This window comes from Schistocerca americana, chromosome 6 (genome assembly GCF_021461395.2).
Source record: "Schistocerca americana isolate TAMUIC-IGC-003095 chromosome 6, iqSchAmer2.1, whole genome shotgun sequence".
Lineage (NCBI taxonomy): Eukaryota > Metazoa > Arthropoda > Insecta > Orthoptera > Acrididae > Schistocerca > Schistocerca americana.
Window position 1 is genome coordinate 364,239,137 of NC_060124.1, and position 27,488 is coordinate 364,266,624.

General features: G+C 38.6%; 1 protein-coding gene across 2 annotated transcripts in view; it reads left to right on the forward strand.

The window, feature by feature from the left end:
* LOC124619846 (probable peroxisomal membrane protein PEX13) overlaps positions 1–21,272 on the forward strand; it is a 97,066-nt gene extending 75,794 nt beyond the window's left edge. The window contains exons 2-6 of one of the 2 annotated variants that reach the window (XM_047146455.1): positions 4,061–4,372; positions 4,511–4,758; positions 4,914–5,105; positions 11,782–12,075; positions 20,726–21,272. In XM_047146455.1, coding sequence (XP_047002411.1) covers positions 4,061–4,372; positions 4,511–4,758; positions 4,914–5,105; positions 11,782–12,075; positions 20,726–20,988 — 1,309 coding nt within the window. In that variant the 3' untranslated portion in view covers positions 20,989–21,272. The remainder of the gene's footprint in view (positions 1–4,060; positions 4,373–4,510; positions 4,759–4,913; positions 5,106–11,781; positions 12,076–20,725) is intronic. The other variant, XM_047146456.1, reaches the window with a different exon arrangement.
* The last annotated feature ends 6,216 nt before the right edge of the window (positions 21,273–27,488 follow it).

Below are 27,488 nucleotides of genomic sequence, written 5' to 3' on the forward strand. Positions count from 1 at the left end.
TGGGCTGGATGTGTGAGTGAGAAAGGGCAACAGAGAGTAGATAAGTATGAGCGATTTACAGCGATGGACTAGTGGATTTTATTGCAGATCTAGATTTCAGCTAAAAGGGTAGCTATCATCAGTGCGTTACAGGTAGTCATGTAGACACAGTGTAGTTATAACGACAACTTTTTTTTTGTTTTTGTTTCCTATGGGCCCAAATTGCCAAGGTCATCGGTCCCTAGACTTCCACACTACTTAAAACAACTTACACTAAGGACAACATACACACACATGCCCGAGGGCGGACTCGAACCTCCGATGGGGAGAGCCGCGCGAACCTTGGCAAGCAAGCACGACACACATTACGAAATAACTTCGGCATGTATATGCCTGAATCAGTCTGACTGATGCTGAGTCTACACGCCACGAAAAACAGTTCTAAACGTTGGACAATATATTGTACCCGATTTTCTGTATACCCACATCAGATCACTCTAGTAATAGAAATTAATACATGTTCTGCACTATATACTTTTCTGAACATGGTGTCGCGTGTGGTCGCTGTCGGGCACATGGCGCCAGGCTTGGATCTCTGCTGCGTCCGACGGCGGACTCGCGGCGGTCAGCGTGTTAAATATCACCTCACACAGTCAAGACTCAGTAACCAAGCAACCACTCCATTTGAAGTGCCGACTGTTCCTGTGTTGGCCGGCACTCCATGTAGTTTGGCGCATTTGACTATCGACATCGATCCTTCGCCGCATTGCTGCGCGTTTGGTGTGGACACACATTTTGCTGGTCGCACGATTAGCTCCTTCTCTGTGTCGTTTGAATGTTATCCACAAATAATACACGCTCTGATGTTTTCTTTGTAGCCTGTTTATTGGAGTGAAAGACTTTCCGATTTTCCTTCAATTTCGGCACTCATTTTGGTTCACCCGTGATTGTTATACTTGAGATGTAACATTACTAAAGGTCATCAGGTTCGATTCTATTGGAATGATTTGCCCAATGACCGCGACGTAATCCAGGAAAGAAAGAACGTCAGCCTTGGTCGTAATGTCATCTGTATTTTATTGCAGATCTAGATTTCAGCTAACAGCGCAGCCATTGTCAGTGGTTTGCAGGTAGTCATGTAGACTCAGCATCAGTCAGACTGATTCGTGCATATACATGCCGAAGTTATTTCGTAATGTGTGTCGTGCTGCGCGGCGTAACCGCGCTATCTTAGCCATCTTGCCAAGGTTCGCGCGGCTCTCCCCATCGGAGGTTCGAGTCCGCCCTCGGGCATGTGTGTGTATGTTGTCCTTAGTGTAAGTTGTTTTAAGTAGTGTGGAAGTCTAGGGACCGATGACCTTGGCAATTTGGGCCCATAGGAAACAAAAACAAAAAAAAGTTGTCGTTATAACTACACTGTGTCTACGTGACTACCTGTAACGCACTGATGATAGCTACCCTTTTAGTTGAAATCTAGATCTGCTATAAAATCCACTAGTCCATCGCTGTAAATCGCTCATACCTATCTACTCTCTGTTGCCCTTTCTCACTCACACATCCAGCCCAACTCATTGTCATTATCTCTTTGTTTCTCTGTCATTGACACCTAGTCACAGCCAGTCCCATTTGTTCTGTCCTGGTACCCCAATTTGTGGTTAGTCTTTTAAATAACTGGGAACATACCCGCGTTTTTGTACTCCGATAGGACCCTTTTTCGCTGGTTCCCTGCTGCAGAATAACATAAAATTAATTTACACCTCAAACTGGATTTTATGTGGGGTAGGGGTGGAGTCTCACGTGTCGGTACTACAGCATGGTTTTCTCAGATGATAATGGAGACACTTTAGAGTATATTTCTCTGTGCTATGTTGCTTTATAAACCAAGTTTCTTCCTGACACTGGATTTTACGTGTGTGTTTTATATGTACAAGTAAGATAACTTGGAACATGTGGATCTTGGAAACAGATAAAGATATGAAGAAAATTTGGAAGGTTGTTAGAGATTGGGATCTTAAAAATACATCGTGAAAATTGCAGGCATTTACTGTGCGTAGTCATCTTTGTAACTGCGGCTGGGTTTTGGAGTGCTTCTCAGTAACGGATGAAAATTTTTCCAGACAAGGAGATGCCTTTTCGAGGTGAATGTGTAAATAAAATACTGTCACAATTTTAGCTATTTGCTGTGAATATTTATTGTTTTGATTTCGCCTCCTATCAGATTTTACGTTTATAAATAGAGTAACTTTGACCCTCTGTATCTTGAAAACTGATACAGATATCAAGAAAATTTTCAAGGTTGTTCGAGATCAGGATCTTGGGAACATACTGTAAAAAATTTAGCCATTTGCTATGCGTGGCAGTCTTGAAATCCTCTGCTGGATTTTGTAATGGGGAAAAATAGTGAAAAAAAAACCTTGTGGGGTTTTCTGAGGAACTGTTTGTGAAGTAATGGTGCCTTGAGAATCCCACTGTAGACCACATCAACATCAAATGCAAAGAGAACGATCCAATTTGCTCCATTTCATAAGCAGGAAGAAGGGTTTGAATATTCACACTGTAACCCTCTACTGTAGAATAGTGAGACTAAGGAGATAGGCGTAAACTATCCTGAGAAAATCTATTACCAAAGCTTCAAGAACTGGCTTTAAATGATTACTCCAGGAATATACTACAACCCCCCTATGTATCATTCACATAGAGGTCTTGAAAATAAGATTAGGCTAATTACTGCATGCACAGAGACATCCAAACAATCATTCTTCCGGCGATTCATATGTGAATGGAACAGGAAGAAACCCATAATAACTGGTACAATGGGATGTACCCCCTGCCATGCACCTCAGTGCTTCACAGAGTATAAATGTAGATGTAGAATTATTCAGTGTTTCAAATTGCCTCGCATTAATACTATGATTGAGATAAATTAGTGAAAAGTAACTTAATCAGGAATGACTTGGGAGAAAACTCAAAGCAGCTGACGCAACAGTAGATATTGTTCTAACTGCTGCACCAAACTACCTCATGCAACCCACTTGCATCATGTATCCACTGCTAACAGTTGCTTATTTTGTAGTAGGATGTCAGCTGGTGTTGTGAATGTGGAGGAAGGCGTCTGACAAACCATCATTTATGGAGTTTCAGCATCTCACTAAAGTAGTGAACAATAATGACCACAAGCCATACATCTGTCTACAGTACAAGACTAGACATATTTTCAGTGTGGTAATTCATTGATACAAATTATGAACAAAACTAGTTTATTAAAACTGGGAAGTCCTTACTGTATGGAAGTGTCACATTTTTACAGTTGAGGATGGGTTGAAGCTTCGTGGTTTTCTTTTGTTGAAGTACAGCTTTATTGCAAAAGCAGTCATGTGTGCCTTTTGTAAAAGTGTGTAGAAATTATACATTGTTTGGCAGCTACGATAAACACATTAATTATGCACTTGACATAGATCATACCAATGGTTACACCAGGCTAGCAATTTCAGAAACTTTTTTCTACTGACATCTAAATAATTCATTTTTGTAGCTGTATTTTAGATACAGTAAGATAACTTTACCAAAATGATAATGCACCTCAGGTGCTCAATTAGGTTTCATTGAACAACTCAATTTACAAACTGAAACTTATTTTGTTCACTTCTGTGGAGAGAGATTCATCAGAGTTGAGCAGCCACCAATTTAAATTTAATGTTTATTTATTTACCGATTTATTTAACTTGCCAAGTTTAAGGCCATCAGGTCCTCTTTTACATCTAAAAGGGGGAAGTTGCATTATTCAGTTAAAGGAAGCACAAAAAGTTTTAAGTAACCATAAACATATTTTTAAATTCACATTCCATTGCCATTTTTTGTTGAATGGAATCACGTAGGAAGAACATGCTCGAGAGATTTGAACCACTGTGAGAACGGCATAATCATGGGAACATAACGTGTGCAGTAGAACGTTAGTAAACACAGAGTTTTTTTTTCTACTTTAAAAGTTTTCCTCTTAATATATTCTGTTAACTGCAACAAACTTCTATGCTTGTAAATTCAGTTCATGTAAGTATTAATGATAAATCTCTTTTCACAACAGCAGGGCTCCAGTATCTTCTACATCTATACCATCTAATTTGCCTACAAGAAATGTGCAGCAACAACCTCCACCTGTTCCATCTCGCACATATAGGCAATCAACTTATGCACCAATGACGTCAAGTACATATCCATCCTATGGTTCATATGGAGGATACTCTGGATTATCCGGCTATGGAAGCTATGGAGGGTATGGTGGTTATGGTGGCTACTCGGGATATGGGGGTTACGGAGGTGGATATGGTTATGGAGGATATGGTGTTGGTATGAATAGGTATGGAGGATACCTACAAAGACCAGAATTGGAAAGCAGGTCAGTTCTACATTTTGTATTTCGTATGTAGTTCTGTTTGCTATATTTTTATGTTTGTAAGTAGGAAAAAAGGTTTTTGCATTTCACATTTGTTAATTTTCTAATACATGCTCCTTTTTTTTTTTTTTTTTATTTTAGGTTCATACGCGTGGCAGAAGAAAGTACACGGCCTGCTTTCCAGTCTATAGAATCTTTGGTCCAGGCATTCAGTTCTGTAACTTTCATGTTGGAATCAACATTTGGTGCAATACACAATTCATTCAGGGCTGTACTTAGTGTTGCAGAAAATATGGGGAGGCTACGTTCTGTTTTTAGTCAACTTTTCTCAGCTTTCACAATTTTTCGCACACTACAATGGCTTTATAAAAAATGCCTCTATTTATTAGGTATGTATTTGACACATTATTTTTCAAACCTTTGAAAATTCAGTTGTTACAGCCACATATATAGCTTAATACTTATTAATCATTGCACAAAATAATATTTTCCTATAGAAAGATAAGGCTTAGTGCTGTAATGTTACAGATGAGTGATGTTCCAGGTGTGCTGAAGTGTGATCCTAGTCAAGATGATATATGGCTCCAAGCTGCATCGAGGGCAGAAGAGCAGCAGGAAGCAGCTGCTGGCCAGTCGCGATTTTCTTGGCCTGTTCTTGTTCTCATGGGCATTATGCTTAGTGGCCCTTATTTGATGTGGAAGCTGCTTAGTACACTGAATGAATCTGTTGGTTCAGGTAATACTGAAATAAAAGTAGTTCTATAACTGTGATATGTCTAAGTAGCATACCCTGAAAATGTTTTAGGAGTGTCTCTTACATCTAATTACTCAATATTTTTAAATACAGTGTTTCACGTATGACACAACTACACAACTGTTGTGTCTGGCATTGTACATGATCAGCTATTCTCAGACACTGATAGGTAGTATATCAGTTTCAGGAGAACTAGAAGAGTTAAGAGTAGCCTTGGAAACAAGCCTGATAAAATTATTTTGGCGTGCTCAAACTGAAATCCTACAAAGTAACGGAAGTGCAGCGACGGACCAGTTCAGATTCTGTTACTCAAAGCCAGTACTGCAACTGGCTGTTGCCGTGTATGCTTGAGAGAGAGAGAGAGAGAGAGAGAGAGTTAATCCTGAAATTCCCAGTCCCCTACCATCCTCGCCAAACTCCCTGTCCTGGTGAATCATTGCTGCATTTATTGAGGTAAGTTATTTTGCAGAACAATTTATGTTGAAATTCTGAAAAATCCTAGTCATTTACTTCGAAATCCTAGTCATTTACTTCAAGAGCCTCTGCATGATGTGGAGGGGGGGGGGGGGGGGGGGGGAACATAGCAGTGCTGCATGCATTTAGTGCGATGTGAATCACTGGACTGAACTTTTTCCAATAAACTATAACTTCTGATAGGTATGTGTGCAATGTACAGCAACGTTTTTTTTTGAACTATCAGTATTAGGATAGGTCTACTGTCAAAAACTCTTTGTTTCAGGATCAGCCTCTCCATTATGCAGAGACAGCAATAGCCAGTTGTAGTACTGAAGTCAAGCAACAGACTCTCAGTTGGTCACTTGATTTACTGCCATTACTTTGTAGGATTTCTATAAGACTTTGCGCATGTATATGTAAGAAGATGTTACTCACACTTTAATATGAAGTACTGAATAGTACAACATATTTCTCAGACTTACTTCCAAAGTCATCCCTGGCTCATCTAGTTGGGCCAAAAGCGATATACCAGCTGCCAGAATCCAAGGAATGGGCTGGAGCGTAATATGTGGTGAGAGCCTGCCTCACTGGTAAAGGTTACCTCACAGTGTCAGTGGGCTCGTAGCATGCATGCTACGTCTTGTAGAGTTTTGGTTCTTTTCAGATTTATATCATTGCCTCTTTCCCATTCCAACAGTTCAGAAAAACAAAATTGTAGTTCCTGGAGTCAGGGTCCCTTCTGCTTTCCCTATTAAAGTAGGTTTTATATGATCATCAATTTTGAAAGACTGCTAGAGTACGTTTGTGAAATCTTTGCTATTTTACTGGTGTTACTATTCTGGCTCCCAGTAGGTAGTTTTAACCCTTTTGCAGTCAGCCATTTTGAGCATGAGTGATGAATGCTAAAAATGTCATTTGTTTTTATATTCCAAACAGTGTTCTATTTAAACTGCCATATATCATACTGCACTCAGGTTAAAAATATGAAAAAATACCACCTACCCACAAAAGTAGGTAGTTTATTATGACATACCCAGATTGTCATACTTTATCACTTTAGTTTGCAGATTGTCACACTTCTTCTTGTTAAATTGTTTATAAGTGAAGAAATAAAAATTATTTTAAAAAATAATATAAATTTGATTTTGTGTCCATATAATTAACAGTACTCTTGATTTCAAGAAAGCTCACTAATGTTCACAAAATTTATGCAAATTTGTGAATAAACGACGTAAAAAAAATGAAATGGAGAATAATTATAATAATTATACAGTACATTAGTCTGTTGGATGTATGCAGTTCTGTGTCATCTGACATTTGTTTTTTGTAACAGAATATGTTTTGCCAAACTGTGGAAAGACCTTAGATGTTTTTGTACTTCAGTATAAAAATGTAGGTCTTTTGTTAAGTCCCAATTCAGTAAGCATGCTATAAAACTTCTTACCTCAGCTATTGTGACATACAACCACTTTTTTGTATGGGCTGGACAAAGTAGCAGCATGTTTGGATAAAAATTGGCTAACTGAGCAATTGTTTTTGTTTTGGCGGCAGTATTTTTTTTTTCTTTTAATGCTGCAGTGAGAACCAAATTGAAATATTCTCTTGCCGAAGATTCCACTAGTGGCGAATGCTGTGGTCCAGGCACCTCATGATATGGTTGTGGTAACAGCTGTAGTGTTTCAGGTGCAATCGTTTGAACGTACTATGTTACTGTGTTTTTTCCATTCTGCCTTCACTTTCAATCAGTGTATCAGCAAACTGCAACTGCTTTCACCAAAATACTCTGTATTAATAGTGTTTTCCAGTAACACACAAATTTAATTGTTGGACACATTTTCATAAAAAAGTCACAAAAGCAAATTAAATAAAAAAATTCAAACATTAACACAAAGAAAAGTAGCTCAGAAATAATATTAAACAACAACAATGCACAAAGACAACAACATCAGATGAAATGACAAAATGTAAATGAGTATTACAAATCACAACACCAACAGACGAACAGCATAGTAACAGCATTATCGATTGTCGATATTTCACTTCAGCGATGCTCAAAAGTTGATAACTATCAGTGTACATGTAAATCTAAACATTGAACATCAATACCAAGCTTGTTGCTACATAGCATTGAATTTTATAAACTGAATGAAAGTAAACAGTGTACCAAAGAATCAGCACATTAACAGTCCTGGCATCGGCACTTTGAGCGTTACCTTGACATTCAAAGGTTTAAGGTACAGCGACAGATGGGCTGTGAGATCATTGAAAATACCAGCTCAGTTTCAGCAAGACTGGAGACAGAACCAGTTGCAAATTGAATTAAAGGTCACCAAAAGCGTATAACAGAGAGAATACCAAGTTAGATCAGTATGCAGCAATTATTAGTTTTATCCAGAAAGGTCCGAATATCTGCTGTTTGATCACTCCTGCTGGACTCGGAAATAAAGCAAATGTAAAATATTATTTGAGCTCTTAAAACATACTGTGAATTCTCCTACAGGTTTCTTAATTTCTTGCTGGACTGGATTGGGATTGAATAGAGAATTTATGTTTGACATTAACTGTTCACCACACCAAGCAGTGTTTTTACTAATTAAATTAGAAACATTACCAACAGAATGAAAATGTAAGCTAGAGTAATACTGTATCAGTATACTCATAAATCTTGCCTTAAATTTGCAATTTTTGTATGACAAAATCTTGCCTCGAATTTGCAATTTGTATGACAGTTTCTTTAAGTGCTACTCTAAACCAGCTGCTTACAAATTTCAGAGCTGATATTGTTTTAACAACAGTAGATGACAAATTTAAAAAGATAGTAATGTCATAGCTTAGTAACACATCTAATGGTCATTTGTAAACGCTTAAAAGGCGTTACTTGTTTGAAAAGTGAAACCATTTTGCAAAGTTACAACCCTTAAGTACTGGAAGTCTGGCACACCAGTTCATTTTTAAAAATGAACTACTTGTGACTTCATGTGGTGTTTATTGTGGTGTTTATGCCAAGGTAGTCTTATACAGCTATGGGAGCTGGACAAAAATATACGTGTTATGTATAAAAAGTTTGTTGGATGTTGTCATATACGAATGGCAACTTGGCGCATGTGTGAGTGCATGCACAGGGGTCTTCTGAGACTTGAGGAGAATCGATACACAGTGTGCACTGCATGTTACTGGTTGTGTAATTAGAGTGCAACCAGTTGAATGCAGTCAGTGTGAGAGGAAGTGTCACAGCACAATGGAGCAACGTGTAACCATAAAGTTCTGCTACAAACTGGGGAAGACTGTAACGGAGACACATGGAATGTTGGTGCAGGTGTACAGGAGGGAAGCCGTGAGCAGAAAATGTGTTTACAAATGGTTTAAACACTCCCATGAAGGGAAGGAAACAACTGAGGTTGAGCCATGTTCAGGTTGCCCATCAACGAGCAGAACACCAGAAAAGATTGAGAAGGTGCGACAAATAGTAGCACAATATTGGGACGGACTCTCATATTGATTTCGGAGGAATTTGGCATTAGCAAGGACACAGGGCACACTATTGTCTACGAGATTTGGGTAAGTGGAAAATCTGCCTCCAATTTGTGCCGCACAAGCTCACTGACAAGCAGAAAGCAAAATGGATGGAAACTGTTGTTGTTGTTGTTGTTGTGGTCTTCAGTCCTGAGACTGGTTTGATGCAGCTCTCCATGCTACTCTGTCCTGTGCAAGCTTCATCATCTCCTGCTGGTGATTTTATTTCTATGTATGACCGGGATCCTTGCTCCTGAACACCATCGTCGTGGGAGATGAGACCTGGTGATACCAGTTCGATCTGGAATCAAAACAGAAATCAATGTCATGGTGTTCACAGACTTCCCCATAACCAATAGAAAAAGCTGCCTGCCAAAATGCAAGGTGAAAACACTGTTGATCTCCTTCTTTGGCAGCAGTGCCATCATCCACAAGGAATTTGTCCTGCAGGCCAAACCATTAATTCAGAATTTTACTAGTCTGTTTTGAATTGATTGCTACAGCATATCCAGCAGGTTTGGCCAGAGCTGCACAGGACTGGAAAATGGATTCTGCTCCATGACAATGCTTCTACACACTGTTCGATCCATGTGTGCCAATTCCTGGTGCAGAAGATGGTAAATGTTCTAGAACACCCTCTGTACTCTGTTGATCTGGCTCCTGAAGACTTCTTCCTATTTCTCCACTCGAAGGCACCCATGAAAGGTGAATGTTGTGCGGACATAAATGCCATCAAAGATCGTGTGACAGCCATTCTGAGACCGATTACACAGGAGGCCTTTGCTGATAGTTTCCTGAAGCTGTATGAACGTTGTCGAAAGTGTGTTGTAGCAGGTGGCGACTATTTTGAAGGGCAATAAAAATATTTGTTTGTATTTGTTGTTTTGTTTGTTGTCAGATAGCATTCACCGAACTTTTTAGACACAGCATGTAGGAACACTGTGCAAAATGCATCATGAACATAAACGCATACGCTATCCAAGCCCACAAGTGGTGCTGTTCTATTTGTCCATGAATGGCACCTGTTCACTGCCTTCGATATGTTGCAAGTGTCAGAGCAGTGTTCTGTGTGGTTCTGAGTGCACTATGTTGGAGCCAAGTGATCGTCACATGAGCAGATTGTTTATGCCTGCCACAATGGTAACACCAGTTCCCGTCCAATCAGCAAAGTTAAGTACTGTTGTGCTTGGCTAACACTAGGATGCGTGATGTCTGGGTCTGCTTACCACTGCCAGCAAGTGGGATGCACTTAGCCCACACAAGGCCAATTGAGGCGCTTCTTGATTGATGAGTAGCAGCTGACAATGGAGGGGAGAATGGTGTGCTGACCACATGCTCCTACATACCCATATCCAGTGGGAGCTGTTGGCTGAGGATGACATGGTGGTCAGCCTGGGCCTTCCAAAGCCTGTTCAGGTGGAGTCTCTTTAGTTTCGTATGATTGCCATGTCACTTAATTATGAAAGTCCATATTAGTGATAACTGCTATTGCAAAGTATATGGTTCCTCTGCAGTTTCATAGTACAGGTTTACACCATTACTGCAGGCAAGTGGCTACGAATCAAGGATGAATATAAGAGAACAAACTCATGTAGATTTCAGTACTTGTTGGCAGGAGACCATAGTGCATGGTGGGGTGTCAGATAATGAGATGTGATAGATTATGTCTATTGTGCAATTTTGACAGGACCTGGCAAGAAATGTGGTGCACTTTTTTCTATTTATAAAAGAAATATTAAGCATAGTGTTGGACACCGATGTGCTGGTTGATGTAGAAATGGTTGAAATTTCAATCTTCCTTATTTGTAATAGGTGGTGCTCATAAATAAAAATTTTCTTTAAATTACATTCTGCGAGATTGATTAATAGCAAACCACATCTGCTCTGATACATAAATGTTTAGTATATCTTATACCTGAATATTATTTATGTTTGAATCCTCTTTTTTATTATTTTTTGCATGGGTGGATGATAGTGCTTGATGTTGCGTTTTTTGTATTGAAGTACCTATATTGGCGAGATGGTCTATCGTGTCATTACCATAAATCCCAATATGAGATGGTATCCACAGCATACAATTGTGGCACTGGCCGACATTTTTATGTAGTCTACTAAGGTCTACATCAACGGACTGATACTGAGTCACCCAGTACCACAAATTTGATGCACAGTAACCTTTATGACTGGGCCTTCAGCATCAAAGTTGCTGAAATATCTGCCAGGCCGATGGCAGAAGTAAGAGAATTGAAGATATACACATTAATCTCCAGTTCCACCACCTTCTATTACAGATCCATTTAGGAAAAATCATGTAGAGTAGCTTATGCTTCAAAGTGAAAATGAGAATTGGAAAGACCTGTTACACAACAGAGAAGATATTCCAGTATGTACACAGAGCACAACTAGCAACAGTATGGCTAATTACAGGTCATGCTCGCTCTGCTGAGCAGTTCCACTGAACTGATGTGTACCCATTGCCCATGTATGTAAGTTGTAAGAAAACTCTATTATGAACTCACTTCATTTGCTAATTTGTGAAAAATTAAAACAGTATACATGAATTCAATGCCATGAAAACAAATTAGTTTCTAATTGTATTTGATGCTCAAAAAATGTTTTACTCCATAACATATATATGGATGAATGATTACTTATAGCAGGAGCTAATACATATCTTTTCCTTATCCAGGTTTTAGCCTTGCTGAATGGAAGAAGAGTAAGCAGCCTGTAACACTTGCTGTTGCGGAATATGATTTCAAGGCAGCAAACGAGGAGGAACTTTCTGTCTGTGCTGGTGACAGAGTTCTTGTAGCACCTATGAACTTCCAGGCACCCAATGCACAGCAGAGTGGGTGGGTTCTAGCTACTGTTGATGGACAGAAGGCTGGATTTGTACCACTCAACTATTTGAGGATAACTGGAAAAATGCATTATAACCGTGCTGTGCCTGTCAAGGTGCCACCACAAAAACAGCAGAATGCCAGTGAGTGTTCCTCTGTTTTTCTTTTTTTTTTGTACTTATATTTTTTACAAAACCACTATTTCATAACCTGTTAATTTATTAACATCTGATGGAGGGGGATGGTAACTATTTCATACTTGACCTGTGTACCTGATAACTTCAAAGGAGAAGTTAGCTTTTTATTGTTACTTCTGATTTTTTTCCTAACTGACATGGCCCCGGCTGGCGTAAGCTAGGATAGATACCAGGGAAAACAGACAATGCCCAAAGGCCGATACCTTGAATATGTGGAAGTTGTGGCGAGTACGGGCAGGCACAGTTTCTCTAGTAAAAGTTTCTTTTTTTTTAGCTTTAAAGTTTTACAACTTTATTAACGTGCTTTTAAATAGCAAGTGAACATTCACTATCATGAACAGTAACATCCTCAATACAGTTTCTTAATGAAAGTTTCTGAAGCATTATTTTAACAGATCAAAGGACAGCTGTCAAAATCAGTTTCCGATGCTTAAAACTCAAAATCCCTTTTTAAGCAAAGAAAAAAAAATACAAATTGCATTATGCAAGGTTAAATAAAAGGTTCTGATGCCACATGCATTATTGAAGGTTAAATAAAAGGTTCTAACACCCCATGGAATACTAAAATTTTCCTAGATATCACCTATGAACTCTTAAGGCAATAAAATATTGATCACAAAATTTTAATTAAAACAACAACTTAAATGCAATAAAAGCTGATTAATATCAACGTAAACTCAAACCCCGTAGCCTCTATGATGCGCACCATATCACAAAATACTTTACTTCGTTTTCAACACGTTACACCATAAACCTCCCTACATGTGATCCATTCTACACCCAACAAATTATGACAAATAATCAAGCATAGATGTTGTAATTAACCAGGTATGTAGATCTTTTATTTTCAGAATAAATCGAAAAAATGCAGAAATCAACTCTTGAGCTCAATGGTTACATCCATTAAAAAAAAATTAAAATACATATATTATGATTTCGTCATGGTCATGCGCTGTTGTGCACCATATCTCCTTCAGGATCACTTGCGGCACGGGAAAGATTTTTTCACAATGTACAAAATGTTAACAGGTTGCAATGAACTTACACAAATTGCATACTGGGATTATACGTCAATGTGGATGTGGCTCGCAGATCTTAAAACAGGCGAGGGAGTAGATGAACACTTCGACTATACCGGACCGCACCAGACAGCAGGGGGTAGACAAGAGACAAATCAACAACTGTTGCACAGCAACCTCATCAACAGTAAGAGAATATTTGGGACTTTAAACTCTTGGGAGGGCCACACCAAACCATAGAATGATGTCTTAAGCTAAATTATGTAAATACTATAGGTGATTTTGCTACAACAAGTAGAACTGGAAAATATCATAAGAAGTGAACTGCAATTACCACGATTCATAAGTGTCCAACTGAAAAGCTCGACAGTCAATCTTTCCCTTACTACAGACACTTAACAGTATCTCCAAAGTTCTCTCATGGACACTACCAGAGTGTCAATTACCCATTATAACTGTAAATAACTGTTTAACTTTCTGGGGGCCAACGTTGGTTTCTTAATAAGACAAGCAATGTTTCGGTCCCTCACTTGGATCCACCTTCGATCCAAAACAGTAATTTACTTTAAAACATTTAAATAGATTACAATGCTGATCTCAACACTCTCCTGCCAAGCATCGCTCTAACTGGAGACTGCAGTACCAAAGCTTACATTACTCACAAGTGTGATATACACGCTGCCAGTGTGCACCTTCTTAGAATTCTGATGTTCACCTCATACACCAAACCTGCGGTAATTATTCATCAGAATCCAAGGGCAGAACCAAGAAATCACTGCTCAGCCCTCGAATGACCATACGATGATCGCCATCGGGACAACACTGGCCCTCCACACTAGGATCCTCAAATCTACAGCATTCTGTCCCCAACCGACTGCTTTCGCTGGGCCCACTGACCAAGCGGCCTTGGCCTCCAACACCTACATCTGTCCTCATGCACAGTCCAGAGCTAACTACCCACAACCCCCCCTTCTTCCTTGTTCTCCCGCCTCATGGCACTCGGGAAGCCAACTCGCAAAGATATGTGGTGACCAGAGTCTCCAGTCCGATCTTGATCTTGACATTGTGGTGAATACTGAGAAGGCGGGTGATTTAAAAATAAAAAAAATAAATAGTGAGACTTACCGGCTCACTAACCTTGTCTCTTTCTTTATCTGAGGTTCTGTATCCAAGTTGAGGCTGTTTTGATAGCGGACAAGTTTTCTCTCTAGTCCCCTCTGTTTGAAACCTGTTTCCTTGTTTGACCGTAGCAAACTAAATTGGAATAAGGATAAGGTTCTGTGAATAGTAATTTCTTAGTATTTTCCAGCTACAGCCCTGTTGTAATAGGAAGCACTTTGTTCTCAAAATGAGTCTTAAGTAAGGTCCCCATGTGGTACTGTAGTGGATCCTTCATGCAGCTCTTAAAAGTGACACAATAAGTTTCTTGGCTCTTCTAAATCATTCGCAAATAATAAGAATGTGTTAATAACCTTTTTAATACGAGGGTCACTCCAAAAGAGATGCACACTATTTTTGTAAAAATACAATTTTCATTCTGCATGTGTGTAAGTTTTACAGTGTGTAGACACATCCTTCTCGCTTGTTTTCAAACTTAGTTCAACCTGTTCCCGTGAGTGGCGCTGTCACAGCATGTCTTCAAGGTGGCTGCTACACTTGGCGTTCGTCAGAAGCAACGTGCTGTCATATAATTCCTGCGCTGTGAAAACGAGACGGTGGGAAACATCCACAAGAGGTTGAAAACGGTGTATGGAGATGCTGGCGTTGATTGCAGTACAGTTAGTCGGTGGGCAAGCAGGTTACGTGATGAAAGCGGGCACTGCAATATTGAGGATTCTCCTCGTAGCGGCAGGCCTCGTACTGCACACACTCCCGACAATGTGCAGAGAGATTTAACAAATTGGTGACTGCTGACGAACTCATCACAGTGAATGAATTATCATGCTACATTGGGATAGGGGAAGGAAGTGTTTGCAGAATATTGAAAGTGTAGGCGGTAAAAAAGGTTTGTGCCAAGCGGGTTCACAGGATGTTGACAGTGTCTCAAAAAGAAACGAGAAAAACAGTATGCAGTGAACTTTTGGAACAGTACGAGAATGGTGGAGATGAATTTCTTAGAAGAATTGTGACAGGTGATGAAACATGGCTCCGTCACTTTTCACCAGAGACGAAGAGGCAATCAATGGAGTGGCATCATGCAAATTCACCCAAGAAAAAAAAAAAATTCAAAACCACACCTTCTGCTGGAAAAGTTATGGCTACAATGTTTCTCGATTCCGAAGGACTCTTGCTTGTGGACATCATGCCAAGTGGAACCAACATAAATTCTGATGCATATGTGACGACACTGAAGAAACTTCAAGTGTTCGACCACATCAGCAAAAGCAGGATGTTTTGCTGTTGCACGACAATGCACGGCCACATGTCAGTCAAAAATCCATGGAAGCGATCACAAAACTCGGATGGACAACACTGAAACAGCCGCCTTACAGTCCTGACCTAGCTCCATGTGACTATCATCTTTTTGGGAAACTGAAATACACTCTTTGTGGAACAAGGTTTGAAGATGATGACTCCCTTGTGCACGCTGCCAAACAGTGGCTCTAACAGGTTGGTCCAGAATTTTACCGTGCTGGTTCCACGATGGCATAAGGCAGTTGAGAGGAATGGAAATTATGTGGAGAAATGAAAATATTGTTCCTAAAGGATGTATCTACACACCGTAAAACTTTCAAACATGTAGAATAAAAGATGGATTTTGTGCATTTCTTTTGGAGTGACCCCTCGTACTTGTTGGCTAGTAGTTTCTCTACATATCATAGTTGTTCTGTTTGATTTTTTAAAATGATGTAACAAGATAAAATAGCTGCTACTAACTAACAAAGTAACCGCTCACCTCTACGAACAGGAGGAGACAAAAAGCCGTAGCCATAACGATCAGTGAAAAAATTTACAAGGGCTTAGAGGGAATGGGGCTACTCAGGGATCAGTAGGGAAGTGTGACAGGAGTGCATGTGAAGGGGGCATGCCTTCTGTATCTCCTTTACTGTGGAGATGGTTGTTTTTGTGCTCAAGGGAGAAAAGCAAATTCAAAAATCTTTTTAACCATTAGACCCTCTGAACAGTGCAACAAAAGTACTAATACAGACGAAAACAAGTAGCCATCAATCATTTAGGTCAACCAAGTATCAAGTGAGACAGGTAAGTTGTGAAGATGCTGGACTTTCATTCAGAAGGAGAAGTGTTCAATTAACTTTCTGGGTATCAATGTGTAAACTTTTAACTGTGTTCTTTAAATTTAAAAAAAAATCTAATAAAGCTCCTTTCAAACACAGGGTCATTTTTCTTTTCCGTCCTCCTCCAATCAGAACTTCTTCTCAGCCTTTAACTACCAAATTATCGATGGAACTTGAACCCTGATTTTTCCTTCTTTTGCAGAGTAGATGCATATAATGGTTCTTTGTTGAAAAGGATGTCTTAATAAAATACACAGTTGAGAGGGGTTGTAAGAAAGAGACATGTGAAAGTGCAGCAGGAGAAAAGCATAAAGCGTGATAGTGTCAGTAAACTGTCACATTATGGCCAAGGGTAGCATAAATGATCCGTAAAACTATTGTCCAGTATCATTGCTGACAATCTGTTGTAGAATTTTAGAAGATATTCTGTTCTCAAACATAGTGAGTTATCTCAAGTAGAATGACCTCCATGCCATCCAGCATGGCTTTCAAAAACGTGTCATGTGGAACCAAACTCATGCTTTTCTCACATGTATCCTGAAAGTTGTGGATATAGGTATTGTGTTAAGTACAATATTTATTGACTTCCAAAAAAAATTTTGACACAGTGCAACACTTAAGCTTATTATCAAAAAGTACAATTGTGTGGGAAATCAACTAAAATTTATGGCATTGAGGATTTCTCTTAGGGGGATGCAGCATGCTGAGATGTGTGTGTGTGTGTATATATATATATCTGCTTGTGTCTGTATGTGTGGATGGATATGTGCGTGTGTGCTAGTGTATACCTGTCCTTTTTTCCCCCTAAGGTAAGTCTTTCCGCTCCCGGGATTGGAATGACTCCTTACCCTCTCCCTTAAAACCCACTTCCTTTCGTCTTCCCCTCTCCTTCCCTCTTTCCTGATGAGGCAACAGTTTGTTGCGAAAGCTTGAATTTTGTGTGTATGTTTGTGTGTCTATCGACCTGCCAGCGCTTTTGTTCGGTAAGTCACCTCATCTTTGTTTTTTTATATATATATATATATATATATATATATATATATATATATATATATATATATATATATATATAAGGGATACAACATTCTTTATTTGTACTTCTTCACAACTTTTTTGTTAGCCTCTTCAAAATACTCCACTGTAATTAATCCCCTCATTGAAATTCCCATTGCTCAAATCGATGTTTGACATTGTTTTCTGAAAGCTTGCTCATGGTTTCTGCCACTTTTTCTTTCAAACCTTGAACTATCATAAGTCTTGTTCCATACAGTGCAGATTTCACTTTCAGTGACATAAAAAATTTCACACAGAGCAAGATCTAGTTATTAAGACGGTTGTTGCTACACAGTGATCCCATACTTAGCCAAAAACAATATGGCAGGCAGCAGGTTCTTGAGGACTATTTTTTAAAACATTTTCCTCATGTGAAAATGTTTGTGTAAAATTTTCTGAACTCTTTCTTTGCTTCTTCTTATAATATCAGCAATCATATGAATACCCTTCTGACTGTCTTTTTATATTAAATGTTTCTGCCTTTTGCTGACATGGAAGGTCACTGTAAATGTTACCATCTTCAATCCCTTCTCGTCCCTCTTTCAACTGTTTAAACATCTGTAATACATTCATCACCATACTCTTGTTTCAATCAAGAATGGGCCTCTATTGTGGTCTATCACAGTTTAGCTCAAAATTACTGCTTGTATTCTACATCTACATGTATACTCCACAAAAAAGTGCATGCCAGAGGGTACAGCCCACTCAACCAGTTATTTGGATTTTTCTTGTTCCTTTCATGTGTGGAGTGCAGGAAGGACGATTGTTTAAAAGCTTCTGAGCATGCTGTAATTAATCTAATCTTGTCATCATGATTCCTGTGGGAGTGATAGTGGTCTGTAGAGGGTTAGAGTATACTCAAAGTCATAATTTAAAGCCTGTTCTTGAAACTTTGTGATAAGGCTTTCTGATGATAGGTGTCTATCTTCAAGTGTCTGTTAGTTTGGTTTCGTCAGAATCTCTGTGGCACACTCCTGTGCATCAAAGAAACCTGTGACCAGTCATGCTGCTCTTCTCTGTATACATTCAATATCCCCTGTTAGTCCAACTTCTTAAAGATCCCACACACTTAGGCAGTATTTTTGGATGGGTTGCACGAGTGATTTGTCATAAATCTTTTGTTTAGTCAATTGCACTTCCCTAGTATTCTACGAGTAAACTGATCACCTTCTTTAACCACAACTGAGCGTTATGAGATTATTCCCCTTCATATCTCTACAAAGCACTACACCCAGGTATGAGTTGACTGATGGTAGCTGTGACTCATGATATAGCCAAAACATACTGCATTTTTTCGTTTTGCGAAGTGCACAGTTTTAAATTTCTGAACATTTAAGGCAAGTCACCAATCTTTACATCACGTTGAAATCTTATCAAGATCTGACTGAATATTTATGCAGCTTCTTTCGGATATTACTTCATTATAGATAACTGTGTAATCTGCAAAAGTTTGAGGTTACTGTTAGTATTGTCTGCGAGATCCATTAATATACAACATGAATGGAAAGGGTCCCAACACATTTCCCTGGGATAGACTCAACATTATTTCTACATCTGTCGATGACTCTCCGTCCAAGATAACCTGCTGTGTCCTACACACACACACACACACACACACACACACACACACACACAAACCTTAATCCAGTCAGAAATTTCTCTTATACTCCATATGATTTGACAATAAGTATTCAAGAAACATGGCACCTACCTCACTGCCCTGTTCCAAAGCTTTCAGTATGTTGTATGAGAGAAGGGAGAGTTGGGTTTCACACAGTCATTGTTTTCAGAATTCAGGCTGGTTGACACGGAGGAAGCCATTCTGTTTCAGATATCTCATTATGTTTGAGCTAGGAATATGTTCTAAGATTCTTCAACAAATTGACGTCAAGGATACTGGATGTAAGTGTTGTGGGTCGCTTCTACTACCCTTCTTGTAAACAGGTGTGGCTTGTGCTTTCTTTCAATTACTGGATGAGGGGTTTTGTTCAAAGGATCTATCCGTTGATTGTATTCAAAAGAGAGGCTAACTCATATTAAGTATAGAATCTTACGGGGATTCTGTTGGGCCCTGGAGCATTCCTTAGATGGTACATTAATGAGTGCTCCTTGTTTTTGTCTTAGTGTCCTGGGAGAGAAAATGAATAACATCATCAGACTTTTTACAGATGAAGCAGGTACTTACAATAATTTACTGTTTGAAAAAAGCTGCACAAATATTCAGTCAGATTCTGATAATATTTCAAAGTGGAAAGCAGATGGCAGATCATGTGATCAGTTATAAAACATTGCTCAAATGTGTGATACACATACCATATAAGTACAGGCATAACACGGGGTATAGAACATATACAAAGAACAACATTACAAAAGGTCAAAGTGTTGTCAGACTAATGGGACTCCTATGTGTCACTTCTGTAGTGACCCTGAAAACATGATTAGTTTAATTACAGTGTGCACAGAGGCATTTAAGTGCTCTTTCTTCCCACATGATACATGAATCAAATGGGAGAAACTCTAATACGAGGTGCAACGGGCAGTACCCCTCTGCCATGCTCGTCAGTGGTGTGCAGAATATTCATGTAGATGTGGACACAAAGCTAGTAAGTAAATCAATTTTTTTTTTTTTTTTTTTCTGTTTTGTGAAAAAGTTGGACACAGATGGAAAGATCATGGTGAGATTGGAAGGCAGTGGATGTATTAAATAGGACATGATAATAAATTAAGAATGACTTGTAGGTGACTTCAACATGCAGTATGGTTGGCAGGAGTCATTGCAGAGAGGGGACATGAACAGCATGGTCATGCTTCTGTCTGGTCCTTTACTTTTTGATCTAGAATGACTTGGTTCCTCTCCCGACACTAAAGGAATGGGGATTTCCTGTCACATGAGACCTGCAGAAACATTTTCCCTTTCATGTTTGCCTCATTTCTTGTATGACCATGCATGTTTTCTTAATCATATTACCTCAGTTCCTTTGCTTCATGTTCGGAAGAATAATCATGATTTGTATGGGTTGAGATTTTCGTTCTTTTCCTTTTCCTTTCTTAATTTCCTTATGCTTTCAAACACTGGGCTTAACCACCAGTTTTTATACCACTGTTTGCTCTTTTATCCATTTAGTTAAAGGTTTTAAGAATGTCTGGACTAGTATTTTTTAGGGCTTTTGCAAATAATGATCTCGATTGTGCTAGTACAGTGTTGCATAGTGATGCTGGTACAGTGTTTTGTAGTGTTTGATTATGTGATTAACATGTACAAATAAGATTATCCTTCTCACCTTCCAGTGGCTGCTGAATTTCCAGAGACACCTGAAACACCTGAAATGGCATGGCAGCCAGCCACTGATATCACATCTGTTCACACTGATGCAGCTTCAGTGCACACCTTGGTAAATGAAGGCACCACTTCTTTGTCTAATAGGACCGAATTAGAAATGCCAATGCCACTACCACCCAAACAAATCCAGGACGAACCACAACTGCTACAGCAGCAGCAGCAGCAGGATCAACAACAACAACAACAACAAAGTCCCATTAATCATTCCTGAATAAATGTTGTCATTGCAATACGTATTTGCAAAAATGGACTATAAAGTGTTGACAAATGTCAGTGTGCTGCCATCAAAGTGAGATAGATCTACTGATCACTGATCATAATGTGTCATTAAATAATTGTAAAGAATTTTAATATGTTGGGAACAACTCCAATTCCATGTTTTGTGAAACTGCCATTCACAAACCTTGTGTTTTTTTTATGTTGACTTTGGTTGTGTTTTGTTTTTCATATGTTTGTAATGTACAGTAACTGAAATATAAACAGTTTTTATGTACATTTTGAACCGTCTTTTCTACAGCTACTCAGAGCTGTATAATACATTCACATTTATAATATATTCATATATAAAAACAAAGATGAGGTGACTTACCGAACAAAAGCGCTGGCAGGTCGATAGACACACAAACAAACACAAACATACACACAAAATTCAAGCTTTCGCAACAAACTGTTGCCTCATCAGGAAAGAGGGAAGGAGAGGGGAAGACGAAAGGAAGTGGGTTTTAAGGGAGAGGGTAAGGAGTCATTCCAATCCCGGGAGCGGAAAGACTTACCTTAGGGGGAAAAATGGACAGGTATACACTCGCACACACGCACATATCCATCCACACATACAGACACAAATGTCTGCTTGTGTCTGTATGTGTGGATGGATATGTGCGTGTGTGCGAGTGTATACCTGTCCTTTTTTCCCCCTAAGGTAAGTCTTTCCGCTCCCGGGATTGGAATGACTCCTTACCCTCTCCCTTAAAACCCACTTCCTTTCGTCTTCCCCTCTCCTTCCCTCTTTCCTGATGAGGCAACAGTTTGTTGCGAAAGCTTGAATTTTGTGTGTATGTTTGTGTTTGTTTGTGTGTCTATCGACCTGCCAGCGCTTTTGTTCGGTAAGTCACCTCATCTTTGTTTTTATATATAATTTTTCCCACGTGGAATGTTTCCTTCCAATATATTATAATATATTCACATTTATAAAGCACAAAGTACTTGTTTTTCTGTGTACTAGTATTTCTTATTTCATTGAGCTTTTCATCTTGATTTCTTTTCAGCAGTAAATCAAAATTCTCAAATTGTGACAATGAAAAATGATAACTCACTAAAAAAATAATAAAAAAAGCCAGTGGTTTTGGGTGAATTGTGCAGTTTTATACCATCTTACAAAATACAATCAAGAAGAGGCTAGACCAGCAAGCACAGTGGTGTGTGAATGTGCTTAGTAACTGAAATGAAGCAGCAAGTAAAGAAAACTATTTTAGTACCGTCAGTCGACATATCACGGAATTGATTCTGTTCTTGAATTGTGAAAATGTTGTCAAGTGAAGAGCAACATGTAGGGATGCGAAATTAGGCCAAATGACTCGGAAACATACCAGTTTTCACATAAAGAATGTTGTGTGAAAATATAAGCACATGTTTAATGTACATGACACACAGAGAATGAGTAGAAGCTTACCCAGTAAGGCTGTCATATACAAATGGAAATGTATATGCGATATAATTTCAGCCTAAGGCCACATAAATGGTTTCAGTAACAAGTTATGGTGTAACAATTCATCACCAGCAGAAAACTAAACTACAAACACATTTTTTGCCTCTTACATATGAATACACAATAGACAATAGTAAGATTTCATGTTCAGCATATGGAGCATGGTGGTGCAAGTTGTGTAACTTTAGATTACTTGGTATCAAATGACAGCACCAATTGCACTTTTGTTTTTGACTACTATGACCAGTTTTGGTCACCAAGGTTATTTTCTAGTGGTTATCTGAACAAAATTTAAAACAACGTAGAATGAATAAGATGAAAAAGAAAGTAACAAAAAATCCTCAAAACAAATGTAGTAAAATTAGTAAAGATTGTAACAACTGGTCCACTATCATCATCAGTGGTGTATGAAAATAACGTTTTATAGCAACTAATTCACAATTTAAGAAAGTAATATATACAACATGAACTTACATAGGGAGTACATAGGCTGGTGAGAAAGATCGCAGTTTGGAAAGCCAGCAATGAAAAACACGTAGATTCTGCAAATGCATCTCTTGGTGCAAACAAGGTGTTCATCAGAAATGAAGTCTGAGCTGCTGAATATGGCCTGTTACAATAAGTGAGGCGGGGCACGCATACTGTGTAACTGTGACTGTGCTAGATTCATTTACATTACAACACATCAAACTGCTTCTGAAAAGCATAAAGGAGAACAATGTTAGTTCTTTTTCAAGTTTTTTTCTCTTTGTTAAGAATATTCACGTGGTGTACATAGTTAAAAAATTTCTCTCTCTTCCAGGATGTCTGTATGGGTACCCTTCTCTATTTTACACAAAATTGTAAGATTAGATGGGAAGTAAAGAGGGGTTATCTTCTGCATTTTTTTCTCTGCTACACACCAGACAAAGTGAGTTAATATTACGGTGTCATCCAATTTTGAGCTATGTTTAGAGTAGAGAGATTAGATTAGATTAGATTCAGTTTTTGTTCCATAGACCCAAAAAGAGATGATCCTCATGGATATGGAACATGTGGGAAAGTATAACATAAAAAACCTAGAACATTTGAATATAATACTCACTTCCCTGATCATTTGTCAGGACATTGTCAAAATATGTGAATACATTATAGTAAACTGGAACTGCTAACATTTACAGAATTAATACACTGTCAGATTGAAACATAAATTTATGCACTTTTTTAATAAATTTATCATACACAAAATACCCAAGCTTAACTGTTGTGATCCAGTGCCATCAAAATCAACTCTTAACAGACATTTTTACTTAAGGTGTTCTAAAAGTCCCTGTTAAGTATTCATCTTCAGAGTTGGGGAAGTTGTCTTCCAAAAAGTATTACAAATTCTGTTTTAACTGTCCTTTATCTGAAACCAAGTTTTTATTGGTTGATGACAATTTATTGAAAATGTGTGTTCCTGAATACTGGACCCCTTTTTGGACCGAGGTAAGTGATTTTAGATCTCTATGTAGGTTGTTATTATTCCTAGTATTGACACTACATATTGAGCTATTGGTGGTAAAAGAGGCATATTATTTGCAACGAATTTCGTTAAGAAATACATGTACTGAGAAGCAGTGGTCACAATACTCAGTTTCTTGAACAGCTTTCTACAAGATATTCTTGAATTAACACCACAAAGGAGTCTTATTACACACCTTTGCACTCTAGAAACTTTTGTTTGGTTTTTCAAGTTATCCCAAGTATGATCTCATATGACATAACAGAATGTAAGTAAGCGAAGTATGTAAGTCTTTCTTTTTTTTTATTTTTTTATCTCCTACATCTGAGATCATTCGTATTGCAAATACAGACCTGTTTAGGCACTTCAACAGTTCTGTGTTATGCCTACCGAACTGAATTTATTATCGAGTTGTAATCCCAGAAATTTAATACTGTCAACCTTTTCGATATGCACATCATCATATGTTATACATGCTGGAAAGGAATCTCTTACAGATTCTGAACTGCATGTAGTGGGTCTTTTCAAAGTTTAATGACAGTGAATAAGCTTTAAACCACTTATTAATGTCAGCGAAAATTTGATTAGCAGCCATTTATAAATCTGTACTTCACTTGCTACTTATTGCAATGTTTGTATTAGCTGCAAACTAAACAAATTTAGCATTAGGCAATGTAACAGATGATGTACAAAAGAAAAAGCAATGGACCTAAGATAAAACCTTGAGGAACACCACATGTAATTAATTCCCAATCAGATGAAGACCGATTAATTACTCTGCAGGTATATCGCAATGACAGCCTTTGTTTGGTGTTAGTGACGTAATACCTGAACCATTTTGCAATGCTGCCAATAAGACCATAATACGAGGGTAATTCCAAAAGTAAGGTCTCCTTTTTTATATATATATAAGTACATAGACATGTTTATTTATACGATGGTTTACATCAGTTGACAGCTTGAACATTTAGCTATTTTTCAACGTAATCACCATTTCTGTTAATGCATTTTTGTAGACGCTGTGGCAGTTTTTGTATGCCCATGTCATACTAGCTTGCCGCCATGCTGTTCAGAATGTTATGAACCTATTCTTTCACCTTGTCATTCCGGCCAAATGTTCTTTTAACCTAGGGTACAGGTGATAACCACTGGGCTCCAGGTCAGGACTATAGGGTGGGTGGGTAAATATGTTCCACTGAAACTGTTGCAGGAGAGCAGCAGTTTGCCGAGCAATATGTGGATGAGCGTTGTCATGGAGAATGTGTATGCCCTAGCTCAACATTTCTTTTCTCTGGTTCTGAATTGCTCGTTTAAGTTTTTTCAGAGTCTCACAGTACCTGTCAGCGTTAATTGTGGTCCCAGTGGGCATAAAGTTGACCAAGAATACCCCTTTCCAATCCCAAAAAGCGGTTGTCATGACTTTACTGACAGACTGTGTTTGTTTGAATTTCTGCGGCTTTGGTGAAGGAGGATGCCGCCATAGGCGTGATTATTGCTTGGTCTCAGATGTAAAGTGGTATGCCCAAGTTTCGTCACCCATGACAATGGTTCAAATGGCTCTGAGCACTATGGAACTTAACATCTGAGGTCATCAGTCCCCTAGAACTTAGAACTACTTAAACCTAACTAACCTAAGGACATCACACGCATCCATGCCCAAGGTAGGATTCGAATCTGCGACTGTAGCGATCGCACGCACCCGTGACAATTGAGTGCAGAAAGTTGTCCTGTTCACTTCCAACCTGGTGGTGAAATGCGCAGGAAGCATCAACTCGTTGCCGCATGTGGTCCTGAGTCAGCATGCGTGGCACCCATCTTGTGCACACCTTCCGGTAGTTCACTGTTTCCATTAAAATTCTGTGAGCGGTGCTTTGGGAAACCTCAGGAACCAATGTGCAGAGATCATCCAGGGTGATCCGCAGATCTTCACGCATGCTTTGCTCAACCTTCAACACTGTCTCCTCAGAAATTGACAGTCTCCCACTCCTTTGTTCGTCGTGAATTTCTGTCCAACCAGCTGCAAACTCTCTACACCGCTTACAAACATTTTTGACACGACTCACCATTCACTTTTATCAATTCGTGATGGATTTCTATCAACGCAGTGCCCTTTGCATTCAAAAACCAAATAACTGCGCACAATTCACACTTGGCGGTAACATCCAACGGGAGCTCCATTCTCAATCGTTGCCAAGCCAAGACTGAGTGCCTCAGCACAGCGTGTGCATGTTTACACACAGCGCGTGAAGCTCTCTTCATAACAGTGTGACCAACTGCCACACGGAGTTCTGTACTTATAAAAAAATAGGAGACCTTCCTTTTGGGATTACCCTCGTATTTTGATTTACTTAAGACAGTGCTGTAATTCACACAGCCAGAGGCTTTTGGCAGGTCACAAAAATGCCAATAGCCTCTAATTTGTTATCTAATGAATTAAGTGCAATCACACTGTAAGAGTATATAGCATTCTCTATATCGGAACCCTTAAGGAACCCAGTCTGTGACTTGGACTATATATTATTTGCAGTCACATGCTTAAGAAGGTGCTTGCACACAACCTTTTCCAATATTTTTGAAAAAGCCAGCAAAAGTGGTCAATAGTTCGAGAGTAATTTTTATCATCCTTTTTGTAAAGAGGCTCAACTTAAGCATATTTTAGCCAGTCTGTAAATGTTCTGCTGGTAAGAGATTGATTACACAAATAACTTAAGAAAGAACTCGACTCAAATGAAAACTCTTTGATTAACTTTACCGCTATATTATCATAACTAGTAGAATATTTGGTTTTAGGGATTTTATGATGAATGCTACTTCTTTGAGAGAAGTGAGTGTCAATTCCATTTTATTGAAGTTATTTTTAAAGACTAGTCTTGGATATTTCATTGCACTGTTTACATAATCTGATAGCCCCAAGCAGTCAGTAGCAGAAATAAAGTACTTGTTTAAGAGGTTTGCAGCACTACATGCACTTATTACCAATGTCTCATTTATTTTTAGAGCTATGTGTTCCTTTTCATTTCTGGCCTCACCTGTATGTATTCACTATATCCCGTATAGTTTTTATGTTGTTGCCTGATGTAATTAACTTTTTCTCATTATAAATAAAACTGCTTAGATTTCTGGATTACTGGTGTCAATATTTTGCAGAATTTCTTGTAATACTTTACAATGCTAACATCAGAACTGTTCCTAGATAGGAGATACAGTTTCCTTTTTGTCCCAAATGATATCTTTGTCCCAAATGATATCTTTGTTCCAGGTGTAATCCATGGTCTATTTTTAGACTTATGTTTGATTTGAGTTACCTTTAGGAGATAATTTTCAAATGAGGAAGTAACATCATTAATGAATGCTTTGTAGTTTCCATTTGAGCCAGATGTATTATAAACATCAATCCAAGTCATGTCTTTCAGCAATCTCCTGAACTTCTCACTTTTTGACTGATTTATTACCCTCCTTTACTCAGAAGGTTAATAAAACAGACCTTCCAAATTTTTTTGTGGTGAGATTATAAAATTCTGTT